Raw genomic sequence first — 14260 nt, 5'->3', positions numbered from 1 at the left:
TATGATTTCTGCCTGGGTCCCTCCTAGTAGGTACTTTTCATGTAAATACATATTTCATCCGACCTGGGCTGGACCAAGTTCATAGGAAAAGCTAAGGAATTTGCAGGAAAAGGACCAATGCTGAGGCTTCTCAGATAAAGTCAGCAAATCCCACATAACTCACACACAACTGACATCTAGTTATAATGACTGTAGTTTGGTCAAGTTCTAAGACTGATCTACCACAATCTGTTACCTGGTGGGGTGTTCAGACCTTAAAGACCCTGAACTGTTTTGGCTATATTTAGAATAGAGAAGATTTTGGTTCAGTAATTTCACTTCTAGTAATAGATCCTGAATTGTATCCTTAAAAATGCCAACCAAATCCAGAGCATAAAGGCCCAACTGCTCATCAGTGAACCTTGGGGCCCAAGAGTGGGTCACGTGTAAGTGGGCTCTGGCTGTGGGAAGCAGAGCGCGGTGCAGGAGGAGGCAGCAGTTTCTCTGCGTTGTCAGGTTTATTCAGAAGCATGAAGAAAGTCATGGCACCCGCAGTTTGGGTCTTCCCGTCCACACCGTTCCTTCTGCTGTAAGAATTTCTGCTGAGAAAGGACATCCTCAAAGTTCCCTGGGGGAGCCTTAAGGTGACTTAGGAGAAGGGCCCTGAGAGCCAGAAAGACGTTGGGGTCAAATCCGAGCTCTATCAACTGCACTGTTATCTGCAGAGATATTTACCTTCCTCTTGGCCCTGCGCGTTTCAGGCCCACGGCAGGATCCGGGAATATATTTTAAACCAACCTCATATGTAACCTCAATACTAGAACCTGGCTTGGGGCTGTTTCCTAGAAGTGATATTGACCAGTGTGAAGCATGGATCTTGGAGCCTGACTATCTGGGTTCATTCCAGCTCTACCGACTGAAGAGTTGCGTATCTTTGGGCAAGTTACTTCACCCCACTGTCTCAATGTTCCCATCTGTAAAACGGGGATAACAGTAGTACCTACCTCATGGGATTATTGTGAGGCTCAAGCATGCTAATTGTGTAAGGCATATAGATGGAGCCAGTCACACACCACCACGTGAGTGTTACTCTGATTATTCTAGAGCTACAAGCCTTTATCCACAACTCCAAAATTTAAAAAAAATCTAAAAATCAAAAAATTTTTCCTACTGTTTGGCAAAAATTTGGCAGAAAAACCTGATCTGAACTGATGGGTGGTTATCAGTTATTTACCTCTTATTCTGTGAATATTAATACACTTAATTGAAGAAATAACACTTGATATGGAATGGTACTCCACATTCCCCTAATAGGTATTATCTAATATATTGTATATTTGTATATATCCTAAAAGTCTGGAACACTCTCAATTTCAAAACACAGGGGTTCAGAAAAGGGGTTGTGGACTTATATTTTATCATCATTTGTTGGCCAGAGACCGTGTGTGACAAACCAGACGTGAGAAAATCTGCCACCTGGTGGTTGAAGCAGAGAGCCCTGGTTAAAGCTCAGCAGGATGAGGGGTAAGCTAGATCAGAGGATCACAAAGTCAGTGCCCTCCCGCCCACGATCCAGAACAATTAGAGGACTGGTCCCAGTCTAGAAAACAGGTTCTAATGAAGCTGTGCTGTTCAACCAAGAATGACAGACTTCCAAGGTGGTCTTATCGTTTTAATTGACTTTAATGATTATTGCTCATCTGCAAGGATTAATATTGCATTCATTAAAAATCAATACAAAATAAACTTGTTCCTCCCAAGTTGCTTTCCACATGCTCCCTCTGGGCCCGACATTTGCCCACAGTGTCCTTGTTACATGGCTTGACAGAGACGGAGCCCTTACCTATTGTTCCTATGGACACAGTAATAGATCTGGGAGCAGGGGCGGGCCAGAGGGCAGCAGGACCTGGGCCCCTTCCCTCCAGCAGAGCTGGACACCCCTGTTGGCCAGGTTACTTCCCCTAAAGGATGTGGTGTTCTGATTGGCTGGTTACATGCCCTGGGGGAAAGGGCTGGAACCGTTAGCATCTACAGAGAAGCAAGCATGGTCACACTGGCAAGGAGTGGGAAGAAACAGGAGAGGAAAAGGAAAAAAGTTTGGCAAGACCATTGTCCCCTGGTATGACATTCCTGTTTTAATGTCTGTCTCCCTGATCAATGGCGCGAGAGACGGCAATTCCTAGCACCTCGCACTAATCCCGGCCCTGTTTTGAAGGGTCACAGGCTAGAGCGAGTTGAGGATTCAGGGTCCTGGGGCGTGTGTACTTAAAGCGCGTGACCTAAAGCTCACGTGACCATGCAGAAACGCTGGAGCAGATGCACGGCACAGGGATGCAGCTCTGAGACTGCGAGAGCCTCTCTGGGAGTTCAGAGCGTGAGCCAGGGCGGCTGATCACTTTCTCTCCACACAAACGGCCCATTAAGATCTTAGTTCAGAAAGTTTTTGTGACACTTGTCAATCAAAAGTGGTACCACTGTTACAAAACTAATGCTATGTGGGGCCTAAAGTCCCAGACAGTTACCTGGGGCTGGCCTTCCCTCCCCGTGGCCCAATGTGTATGCATCCTGCCTCCTCCCACTCTATCTCCCTTTAAATATGTTAGGTTGCAGAAGCATAGCTGACCAGAAATTTGCTCTTGAGGGATAAATCCTAAAGACAGAGCTCAGTGCTTTATACTGAGTGACGGTTCAAGAAATGTGCCTTCAGCGCAAGCTGTACAGGGCAGAGCTGGGAGAATTGGCTGTTATGGCCCCAGATCGCTGAAGCTATAAACTCTGGGCTAGAAACAGGGATTTATCAGAGTTTGAGAGCCACATTGCTCTAGACTCAACTCTGCCCTCTTAGCGCCAAAGCTTTAAAAGAAACACTGATACCAACTAGCCACCCAAGCAGTTTCTCAGCGTTAACACTAAACATGTGTCTTACTTTTTTTTTTTTTTTGGTACAACAGAAATAAACGCTAGGGGACAGAACTTAACTTATAGAGTGCAGTCTGGTTAAAAATGTGAAAAATGAGAAAGTCTGGTGGGCGTGGAGGAAGGGCTGTACTAATCCACGTGGGCCTATTGGATCTTAACAAGCAACACTCACTGTGCACGTATCTGAACCAGACACACCACCTTCACAGGAGACAGGGCTGGAACATCTAGGGGGGATTGACATGCACCACCTGCGACTGGCCTACCTGGCTGGTAGGTCCCATCCCTGCTCCTCTGAAGTCAAAGAGCACTGATTTCAGCAGCTAAGAAGTGGGCTCTTTTAAGGCAATTTAGACATTGCAGATTGTTCCACCTAGAAGGTACCTTACATTTCCTGTGAATAAGGTACCCAATTAAGACTAAAGTCCCCAGAAATGGTAAAGAAAGACTCCCTTTCTGGGCTGGGAGAATAAGATCCTCCTTTACTGACTAGGGTGAAGACCCTGAACCTCAGTTTCACCTAAAGAGCCATGAAGCAAGTTCCTATGTAGTCTGCAGAACTTGGATGATGAGATGAAAAAAACAAGAATGAAATTATAGAAAAAGAAACACACACCAAGAGGAAAGGAATAAGAAGAAAATAAAAGTTGTTTAAAAAAGATTTCTTATAGAGTTGTATGGTTCACGTGGACTGGTCCTTGGTCACATGGTCCATTAGTATCTGCAAAGAGAGATGGATGACTTAGCACCGTGTCTTCCACGTGGGAGCCTGAAGAATCAGAGCCAGACACACTGCCCGGGTCCCTCCCCGGCCAGGCTGGGTCCCTCCCCGGCCAGGCTGGGTCCCTCCCCGGCCAGGCTGGGTCCCTCCCCGGCCAGGATGGGGTCCCTGAGGTTGCTCCCCAGGGATCACGCTTCCCTATGCTTCCACCCGTTGCTGACAATGCCCTCTCTGGTCTCATCTCCTGCTCCCTGATAACAGGAGTCAGTGGTTTTCAACACTGACTGCACATTAGAATAATCTGGGAGCTTTTACAAAACAAGCCAGGCCCCATTCCAGAGCAACTGTATCAGAATCTCTAGGGGTGAGACCCAAGCTCCAAAATTTTAGGAAACCTTTACTCTTTACATTTGCTAAGAGATATAGCATTTCTCTGCCTACCCTGTTAGCAGACTTCTTGAACTCTTCCAAATCAGGTATGACATTAGCTTTAGTTAAGAAAGCTGGCAGTCAGCTTGGTTTAATATCGGGGAAAAGAGCCTTTTCACTTGCTTTCCCCCCAAGTTACCTGTAATAATTGGGTTTGAATGGCCCATTTTTGTTGAGTCCCAGATATTTTGCTTGGTCATCCGTCAGCTCTGTCAGGTGGGCATCAAATGATGGTAGGTGCAAGCTGGCAACGTACTCATCTAGGAAGAACAAGGTGGCGGGAGCAGACTCCGTTTCAGACATGCCTCTTGAGGTACGCCCTCCCTATTTCCATCTGAAGCTTTTTGATTACGGAGAAGGGATAGAATACTTTTGGGAGAATCTATAACTTGAAAATGTGCTTACAACCTCGACTGCCTTTCTAAGCAGGGACCGTCTCCCAGTCTAGCCAGAGTGCGTCTGGAAAGCCATCTGCCAGGATGACAGCATGGGAAGACCTGGACCTCCCCGTCCTTCTCTGGCAAAGCTTTGGCCTCACCTCAGTGGCACTCCCCGCTTCCTGCAGCAACTTCCCTAACCGGACTAGAGTCAAGCGATGAATCACAGTGGGCACCGGGACGCTCAAAAGGGCCTTGGGTCATCAACATTTACTTGGGGTCAGATCCACCAAGGCCTCTGATCTTAGGATCCGGGGTTTCTAAGGCAGCTGGCACAAACATTACTTTTCCATGATAAACTTCCTGGGCTTTACCTTTATGAACATGATTTTAAAAACCCAAATAATCTTGGGTAAGCTAGTGGAGGTGAGGAGACCCAGAAGTTTTTTAGCTTTAAGAGGACTGATCAGTTGGGCTGATCAGTTATAGTTGGGGGGATGGGCACCACAATTCAGGAAGGTAAAGAAGTGGAGAGATGTACTATGTCACACGAACACAGCACAGCTGTCCCCTGGATGACAAGAGGCGGTTGCACATCTACACAGAGCATGGGCAGTAAAGCCCACCTTTGTTCTCTGCTTCTCACTGTGGTCCAAGCTGCACTCGGAGCAGAGCGGGAAGTTGACTGGGCTTCCTAGGCTGCACAGAGGAAGAGCACCTGCCCACACCCTGTGTGCTGAGCACTTTTTTTTTTTTTCATTTTAAAAGTTGTAAGCTTTTTAAAATTCTTTTATTAAGGTATTATATGTGTACATATCTTACCATTGCCCCCCCCACCCCTCTCCCATACATGCCCTCACCCCCCAGTGTTTTGCGTCCATTGGTTATGCTTATATGCATGCATACAAGTCCTTCGGTTGATCTCTTATTTCCCCCACCTCTCCCTAACCTTCCCACTGTAATTTGACAGTCTGTTTGATGCTTTACTGCCCCTATATCTATCTTTCTGTTCATCAGTTTATTTGTGCTGAGCACTCTTACTCAGTAGCCGGAATTCTCACTACAGTTCTGCGATGTATGCAGTATTTTCTCACTTTACTGATTAAAAAACAAACAAACTGCGGCTTATGGAGATTAGAACTTGTCCTAAGGCCCAAAGCCTCAGTGTAAGAACAGGGACTAGAACCTGCTCTGACTCCCATACCTTTATGGTGCTCATCTGACCAAACCGCGCAACAGGCCGGGACCAACAGGGGTTTCTACTGGTTTAACTCACCCATTTTCTTGGGCAGCAAGTACACGTCTTGCTTGTAGCGTCCCTCGGGTGCATTGTAGAGCTCTATCAGTGCCAAAGCCTAAGTGGGAGGAGAGCGTCAGAAAACACAAACACTTCGCAGACAGCGACACAGCAGGGCCCTCTCCCTGGACCACGGCTCTGGGCCCATCCACTCGTGCAGGACAAGAGGCATGATGTCACGTACCTGTGTGGTCGCCGTGATGGACAGGACAAAGGTGGGGACTGTGGAGCAGCTCAGGTTGAGCAGGCGGCCCTGGGGAGGGAAAAGGGAGCCTGGGTGAGGGTGCTGTCTCACCTCACGTGCCAAAGGCAGCCAGTACGCAAACGCAGGAGGACCTTTCCGCCCTGGACTCAGCTGGTGGAGGAAGAGCTCCCCTTCCAGGCCAGGTGTGTCTGGCTTTCTGCAAGTCCCAAGTCTGACAAGCTGAAGCCTCAGTTGCAGTCAGGAAGCAGTAAGTTTCTCAGTCAAAAGTAGATAGTTCTGTGAGTGATTCTACTTTGGGAACCAGACCATTTGAGAAATACACTGAGTGGCCAGATTATGATGATCGCTGAACGCATAATAATCTGGCCACTCAGTGTATATCCTATATAATAAAAGGCTAATATGCAAATTGTCCCCTCGACCAGGAGTTCGACCAGCAGGCAGGCCGGCCAACCGCCCATGTCCCCTCCCCCTGGCCAGGCTGGCCGGACCCCACCCATGCACGAATTCATGCACCAGGCCTCTAATACACACACACACACACACACACACACACACACACACACACACACACAGAGTTCAGAGATCGTAATAATCTGGCCACTCAGTGTATGTTGCTATGCAAAGACAGAGGCCCGGGAAACAGGCTCACTGTTTACCACCCCCCAAACCCCCCCAGGATCTAGCTCCACGCGTGCTCGGCTCTGGCGCAGCCCTGCCGTGCGTACCTCTGCCAGCAGGACGACGCGCTTGCCGTCGGGCCAGATGACATGGTCCACCTGAGAACGGACCCGCTCCCACGTCAGCTCCGGGGTGCGCAGGCTGGTCTGAAAGGCAGACAGCACAGGTGACTGGCTGGCTCGTGGGGAAGGAAGAGGGCAAAGGCCCAGTGGGAAATGCGTGAGAAGCCTCACCACATCAATCTCCGTGTTGGAGTGGCCCATGTTGCACACGATACAGCTGTTTTTCATGCGGTCCAGATGCTCCCGCGTCACTACGTTCTTATTTCCTGAAAGTAAAGGAAGGCGGCTGAAGAGATGCTGAACAAAGGCGCCGGGCGCTGTCAGTGAGAACGTGGAGAGGAGGTGCACTGGCATTAAAGGGCACGGACATGAGAACAGACATGTATGTTGCATAACAAACAGCTCTTCAGGTGACGCTATTGGTGTAAGACGCGCAGTGCACGAGCCACGGGGAGAGCTCTGTTCTGAGGACGTGCCAAGGCGGAGAGCTCCCCCCAGTTCAGAGCCCTTACACCGAGCGAGCGCGGGCCTCGGTAAGTGAAGCCGGTCTGACCACCTTGGGGACAGCCCGAGTGAGCACTCCCCGCAGGACAGCACGACACTCACCTGTGCAGGTGATCACCACATCCACTTGCCGGATGACTTCACTGAGCTTTACCACCCTGAACCCGTCCATGCTGGAAGAACAGGAAGGACACTCTGAGCAAAGCCAGGGGGCAGGGGCCGGAAGCTGCCACTAAACGAGACTAGAAGTTCCTTTCTGAAGTCAGATCCAGTGCCACCCCTCAGGGACGGTGAGTGACAACTATGCTAAACGACACCCACGGGGCCTCCTCAGACTCCCCAAGATTGCACCCAGGAAGCCAAGAGGCCCCGGGATTACACCGGAGGGACAGGGCGACCCCAGCTCCTCCTCTGAGGGCTCTGCAAGGAATGGCTCATACGATCCCTCACGGACTCTCAGAAACAAAGTCCGTGGCGTGAACGGACACCGTGCTTACCAGGCCTGCAGAGCACAGATGGGGTCGATCTCTGTGATGTAGACGATGGCTCCGAGGGCCTTGAGAGCAGCACAGCAGCCCTTCCCCACCTACAGGGCACGAGAGAGAAGTTGGGCATCAGGTCTACCGGGGCCTGGGCACCGGGCAGGGAGCTCTGTGGGAGGCGGGAACTAACTCCCTGAAGTCGCCAATCATCTCGCGAGCCCTGGCACAAAGGCTCCGGCCCAGGCAGAGCGGAGACAGGTCCAGACTACGCTGCGACTTTAGTCAGACATTCCCTATTGCATACAAGGGCGGGGCTTTGGACAGTAAATGAGATCCAGGGAACCAAAGTGTTACCAGTAGGGAAACAAGGCCAAGAAGAGCAACTGTAACTCTAGTTTCTTAGTCCAGAAAGACCTGGTCACCCTCATTTGAGATGCATTAAACTCAAGGACAGCCTAGCAGCACAGGAACTTCTGGGGCCATTGTTGATGACAATGCAATCCCCTTCACCCACCCTCGCCTAGAGACTGGCAACTGCGTGCCAGTTGGATTCCACCCTTCACTCCACTGCCAGGCACTTGCGGGGCTAAAATGCGACACAGTCACTTGAATTAAGTCTCAGAAAAGGCTGTTGTTGTAAATGAGGGAAATGGTCCTAGCTGGTTTGTCTCAGTGGATAGAGCATCGGCCTGCAGACTGAAGGGTCCTGGGTTCGATTCTGGTCAAGGGCACGTGCCCGGGTGGTGGGCTCGATCCCCAGTGAGGGGTTGTGCAGGAGGCAGCCGATCAATGGTTCTCTCTCATCATTGATGTTTCTGTCTCTCTCTCTCCCTCTCCCTTCCTCTCTGAAATCAATTAAAAAAAAAAAAAAGAATGGGGGAAATGAAGCCAACATTCCATCCCATAAGACAAAGTGGTAAAATCTGAACTTGGTTCATTTTGTATGTCTTTATTCATAAATAGGAATAAAGGACATTTGCTCTTGTTTTGAGATACACTATCTAAGAGTATCTTAAACCTGCGTCAGTGCCGCACCCTGAGCGGCAGCCTTCCGCGGCATTTCTGGTAAGTCCATGGAGAGACGGGCGCTGCGGCCCAGCTAGTTACCTCACCGTAGCCACACACCACCACCTGCTTCCCACCAAACATCACGTCTGTGGTCCTCTTCAGGCTGTGGAGACAGACAGGGCTCAACTCGAACATTACTAGCTCCAACACAGTCCCTCGCACAGAATTCAAAGTGGGGGGCACGCCCACAAGAACTGGAGGCGGAGAGGCTGGGCTCCGTAAGGAACGGACCCGGAGGAAGAGCAGGGGCGACGACTGGACGGCTGACAGAGAGCACTGCGACCCGCCCACGTGCACGCCCGTGAGCCTGATACCCGTGCTCCTCAACCTACCCATCCAGAATGGACTCTCGGCAGCAGTACAAGTTATCAAACTTCTGTTTGGTAACAGAATCATTGACATTCATGGCTGGAACACAGAGCTTCCCCGCTTTGGAGAGCTGATACAGCCTAAAGGGAGAAGAAGCCACAAAAACAAAAACAGTTAGCAGGTAAACAAGACGCGTGGCAAAATCTGCCTAATCCTCTCCAAGCTCCATGCTGCCCTCCCAGCCTGACACGCCCAAGGATGTTAGTAAACATGATGATTTCCTCGTCATCTCTCCTCACTTTCCTTGTCATTCCCATCCCTCTCCCCTTTATTTGGAAGGAAAAAAAAATCCTTTCAACTGAAGAAATTTACTTCCCTTCCATAAAAGGGGATATATTTCCTTAGGCCAGCATCTTCTCAATCTTTACCATGCCTACTTCTCATAAACAAAGACGATCAAAGATTCTGATCCGGTTCCCTTGTGCGTGAGAGCAACGTGCCACGTGCCCCCAACTGAGAAACGCTTTTGCAAGCATCATTTAGGTACTTTGACAAGCCGAGACTATTTTGCCCCGTTTTCTTTTTTGTAGCGTATCTGACATCCAGTTTCACAATAGAATTTTTTCCTATTTCAAGTATAAAATTATAATGCAATATTGAATACAGTGTTTCAAGACATACTCACTCCCTACCTCCCAACACTGGTTGAGAATCACAGTGGAATAAGTGGGAGAGAAAAATGTGAACTAGAACCTGCAATAACTTCCTTTTAGGGTCTCCTGGATTTTTCAAAGTAAAAACTCAACACCTCCAGGTCTGAAACACGCCCTGCAGCCTGAGAGCCCAGAAGAACTCGCTGGGCAAGGACCCGGGGCAGCTACTCCAGAGTCTGTTACCTGTGCACACCAGTCACGCTCTCTTCCACAATGCCTCGGATCTTCTTAAACACGTTTGGATACTTCTTATAAACCCAGTGGGTTAAGTCTCCCCCATCATCCAGGATCTACAGAACAGCCAGAAGACTTCTATGGGCATTCAGGCTGCTAGAGCTGGGGGGAACTGCGAACCCCTTTCTGCGCTAGTGAGAGAGCCCTGCACGTTTTGGGGGAGCACTGCTCCGAGCTCCGGGGAGCAGGCTGGGACAGTAAGCAGTACAATTTGTTGGTGTCAAATGGTTAAAAGGATTCCTAAGTTTGTTCTAGACTCTAGTGAAGAGTATTAGGCTATTCACACACTCATTTTCAGCTGAGTCTTGAAATATATAGCCCCTCTCAATGCCAAAGGAGTCGGGGCAGGAAGGAAGAAATGAGACTCTACTCCGCGGAGGTACCACATCATTTCCTGCTGTCTCATTCTGCCGTGCCGAGTCTTCCCCTGCCCCCACCTGCTCAGTCAGTACTCAGACCAGTTCTCAGACCCACTCTGAATAGATAGCAGGCTAAACACTTTGGCAACAGAGTAAGTGTGTCAGACCAAATTTCCAAAACACATTCAGGGAACCATGCTTTGAGGGAAAAAAGGAAACAACTGTCTTGTCATGTGTAGCATGAATGTGCATGATTACCATGTTGGCTTGCCACCCGTCCATGTTCACACAGCGGTCGATGCACCACCAGAAGTCGTCTTCCGACTCGCCCTTCCACGCGAACACGGCGACTCCTGCACAGACGGACACAGGTCAGCTGCTTCCTCCTTCGGGGCGTCCTATACCAACATCACTCCCTGGAAGGGCTACGGAAACTGCTGGAAGGCAACAACTTAGGAAGGGCAGAAGTCAAAACAGCGCCTCTGAGGTAAAACCACTCGTCCACGTGTCTGAGCACGGCAAACGGCGCTGTCCACGTTCTCAGGGACGGGAGAACCACGTCTGATAATGTTAGTTGGGTTATAAAATTGCACGCATACTGAGAGTTAGTTCACCTCTGTAAAAAGTGAATAGAAAAAAAATTTAAATGGTCCAATTGTCTCTGGGAAGCAGGATTATGGTGTTTTATTTTGTTTTGGAACCTCCTAAGTTTTTTGCAATAAACACCAGAAAAGAGTAAATAAGACAAATGAAAGCGTTATAAAGTTGCTTTCTGAGCATCCTAGGGAGATGCGAGATCCTTAAGGAAACTTCACGGTGATTTTCTTTTGAACATTTTGACAATGACCATCGTCTTATGCTTAACTGAACTCATGAGTGGTCATATATTTCCACAGTAACAGTGACACCAACTTAGCTAATGTGCTATCGATGCAGAAGGCACTGCTCGTGTTCTCCAAAAGGGATGCGACCCTGGGTGAAAGGAGACCTGCTGAGCTCGTACATGTTAACATTCTTCCTCGTTCATTTAACATTAGAATTGGACACTTCCCCATGTAATTAGTCTTTTCAAAGGCCACTGTTAATGACTATATAATATTCCATCATGGACATGAACCTTAATTTTATTATCCATTTTCTTCCTGTTGATATTTTTACTGTCCTCCAAATTTTACAGCCCCTAGACAGACACGGCACCGTAGAGACGATTGTGATACATAAATGTATGTTTGGAAGATTATCTTGAGGCAAAGCTGGTAATAACAATAACAACAAGAGCTGAGACTCACCAGCCTCAGCCAGCGCTGCGGCCACTTCGTTCTGCGTGGAGTAGATGTTGCAGGCGGACCAGCGGCACTGGGCCCCCAGCGCGCAGAGCGTCTCAATCAACACCTGCGGAGACGCACAGGAGACGGGGTGAGGGCGAGGGCAGGCGGGCACGTCAGAGAACCTACCCAGCAACTCCGCAGCGACAGTGCCACGAGGGTGTGATCCAGCGAGACGGCACACTGGTATCTAACATCACCCAAAAGCTATGTTCCTAGAAGTCCTAATAACACTTTTATATCAATCCTACTTTTGCAAAACCAGATCTCCCTAACTCAGGGTTGTTAAAAGTAGGCTGCACCCATACAGAGTAGAGAGCCCCATTTTTGAGTAAGCGCCTAAAAGTATAGCATTTGGAGGCTGGATAGATTGGGAAGGAAAATTAAGTTTAAAAACAAGTTGTTATTCCCCCCCTCATCAGAAGTCCCTCTGTTTTCTCCCAACAAACTCACCGCAGTCTGGGCTGTGATGTGTGTACAGCCCACTATTTTAGCACCAGCCAAGGGCTTCTCCCCCTGAGCGCGTTTCCTGAGTGAAATCAGAGCAGACATGTCTGTGAAAGAACAGAGGATCTGAGCTAGGTCTGCACTGGCAGGCTCACCACTCCTGCCCAGCGACAGCGAGGGCGGGTCTGGATCTGCTGAGAGGCGGCGAGACAAGGCAGAAAGACTCAGCAGAGTTCTGATCTGATAACTGGCAGCTTCAAAACGTCAGTGGGGGTTGTCATCCAATCACTTGGAATTTCTGCCTTCTGTGCAGAGAATGAAGTAAATCCTCAAAACTGACCAGATGGAGGGTGAGTGTCATCAGGCACTTGGGAGAGAGGGCAGCCGTCATGGCAGTGGCCCTGGGCTCCTGCGTATGCCCCCGCACCAGGAAGAAGCCTGCCCCCCGCAGAGCCCCGGCTTCTGTCTCGCCATGCTGTCTAACCCCTCTCAGTCTGGTTCCGAACTCCCGGCCGGTACAGAACACACTTTCAGGGGGAAAGCAACACAAGAGTGAGGGGGCCTTCCTGGGTGTGGGATGCAGCAACCACGATTTGACCGACTGTTCGTCACTTTCACTCTTGCTCCAGCAGAGGGTGCTCAGGACCGAGACCAACTGAGGCCCTAGGTCCCCACATCCTGCTGAAAACCCTCCCACTCTGCTGCTTCTGGGAAATCTGGGCCCGGAGCTCGCGGCTGGGGCAGATCCCGCAGAACCAACCACCTCGCAGCAGTGAGCCCAGACTTGCTGACGCTGCAACCATCTCTCTGGACTTGGTGCCACGGAGAGGGGGGAGGTGGGGGAACAGAAACTACGTCTATGACCACATGCTGAGAACAGGAAGCAAGAGGACAAGGACAAGAGTCCTGAGGCTCAAGCCCCGCACAGAGATGCGACTGTACACAAGTCCAGGATACTGGGTTTTCCCCGAGACTTTCAAGTTAGCTTTCAAGCCTCAAGTTGTGTGGGTCCGATGACCAGCAAGTGGTTGCCTCTGGTCCCCGCCCACTCCCTTCCTTTACCTTGCTCTGCGATCTCAATCTCCCGGCGTCCAAATTCTGCCTGCTTGATGTTCTTCACGCAGAAATTGCTGCTGCCCTTGGAGTTGGTTTGCTGCTTGTCCCGAGGGGAGACCTCATCATCAGAGCTGTCTGTGTAGGACGCAGCTAGAGCCAGGCAAGAGAGAAACAAGAACAGAGAAACCTCCATGGCCCCAACTCCACAGAGTGCGGCCCCCAAGGACTCTCACTTCACTTAGGCCAACACTCTCCACTGCGGCCACTGGGTCCTCGCTCCCAGGTCTGCTCCCTGGGCCTGATAGACGGGGGAACGAAACTGCTGGAGCTTTCAGGGCCGAGGCCCTGTCACCACCCCAGTGATACTCTGCCGTCAGCGCCTGCGACGAGGAGCCACAGGTCTAGTGAGTCCCAGAGCATCGGCTACTTGGTTCCCACCTGAATGGGAACTAGACGTGGCAGGATGGGAGGATAATTTAGGGCACAGAGGAACGCTACTTCCATAGGTCACCACCTCAAACGTAAGCACCTAAAGCATCTATCAGAACCTGTGGGAGGTTTGTTAACGCACAGGTGGCGAGGCCCCACCACCAGAAACCCCGTCAGCAGGTCTCAGGTGGAACCCAAAGCTGACATTTCTAACAAGTTCCCAGGTGCTGCTGCTGCTGTTCGGGGGGCCACACTCTGAGAATCACAAATACGGACGAAAGTGGAAAGACAATCTTACGAGGGCTTTTATACTAAGTTGTGCACAAGGCGGGGTGGGGCTGAATGAGGGGCCCCTTGCACCGTTCCGTGCTATGTACCTCCGGCACACAAACCCTCAGCTTCTACGTCCTTTCCAATGAACCTTCTAGTACCCATTCTAAAGGTGAGAAGGGCGCAAAAGACCACAGCCTGGCTGGTGTGGCTCCGTGGTTGAGCGTTGATCCATGAACCAAGAAGTCACTGGTTCAATTCCTGGTCAGGGCACATGCCCAGGTTTCGGGCTCAATCTCCAGTAGGGGGAGGGCAGGAGGCAGCCGACAGATGTTACTCGCTCATTAATATTTCTATTTATCACTCTCCCTTCCTCTCTCTCTAAAATAAAAAA

At 50.1% G+C, this 14260-nt stretch overlaps 1 protein-coding gene across 5 annotated transcripts in view; it reads right to left on the bottom strand.

Annotated features, from left to right (window-relative positions):
• Positions 1–1643: 1643 nt before the first annotated feature.
• AHCYL1 (adenosylhomocysteinase like 1) overlaps positions 1644–14260 on the bottom strand; it is a gene marked incomplete at its 3' end in the record, with an annotated part of 31774 nt that continues 19157 nt past the window's right edge. For 3 of the 5 annotated variants that reach the window (XM_079761462.1, XM_079761464.1, XM_079761465.1), the window contains exons 3-17: positions 13174–13317; positions 12118–12218; positions 11629–11731; positions 10598–10692; positions 9930–10036; positions 9057–9173; positions 8764–8827; positions 7672–7760; positions 7277–7347; positions 6842–6936; positions 6656–6754; positions 5907–5975; positions 5702–5780; positions 4188–4308; positions 1644–3619 (exon numbers count right to left, since the gene is read on the bottom strand). In XM_079761462.1, the coding sequence (XP_079617588.1) occupies positions 3613–3619; positions 4188–4308; positions 5702–5780; positions 5907–5975; positions 6656–6754; positions 6842–6936; positions 7277–7347; positions 7672–7760; positions 8764–8827; positions 9057–9173; positions 9930–10036; positions 10598–10692; positions 11629–11731; positions 12118–12218; positions 13174–13317 (1361 nt within the window). Of the gene's footprint in view, positions 3620–4183; positions 4309–5701; positions 5781–5906; positions 5976–6655; positions 6937–7276; positions 7348–7671; positions 7761–8763; positions 8828–9056; positions 9174–9929; positions 10037–10597; positions 10693–11628; positions 11732–12117; positions 12219–13173; positions 13318–14260 lie in introns of those variants that run through there. The other 2 variants (XM_079761463.1, XM_079761461.1) reach the window with 2 other exon arrangements.

The sequence above is a fragment of the Cnephaeus nilssonii genome, assembly GCF_951640355.1.
Source record: "Cnephaeus nilssonii genome assembly, chromosome: 21".
Classification (NCBI taxonomy): domain Eukaryota; kingdom Metazoa; phylum Chordata; class Mammalia; order Chiroptera; family Vespertilionidae; genus Cnephaeus; species Cnephaeus nilssonii.
This window is presented reverse-complemented; position numbering and strand designations above follow the sequence as displayed.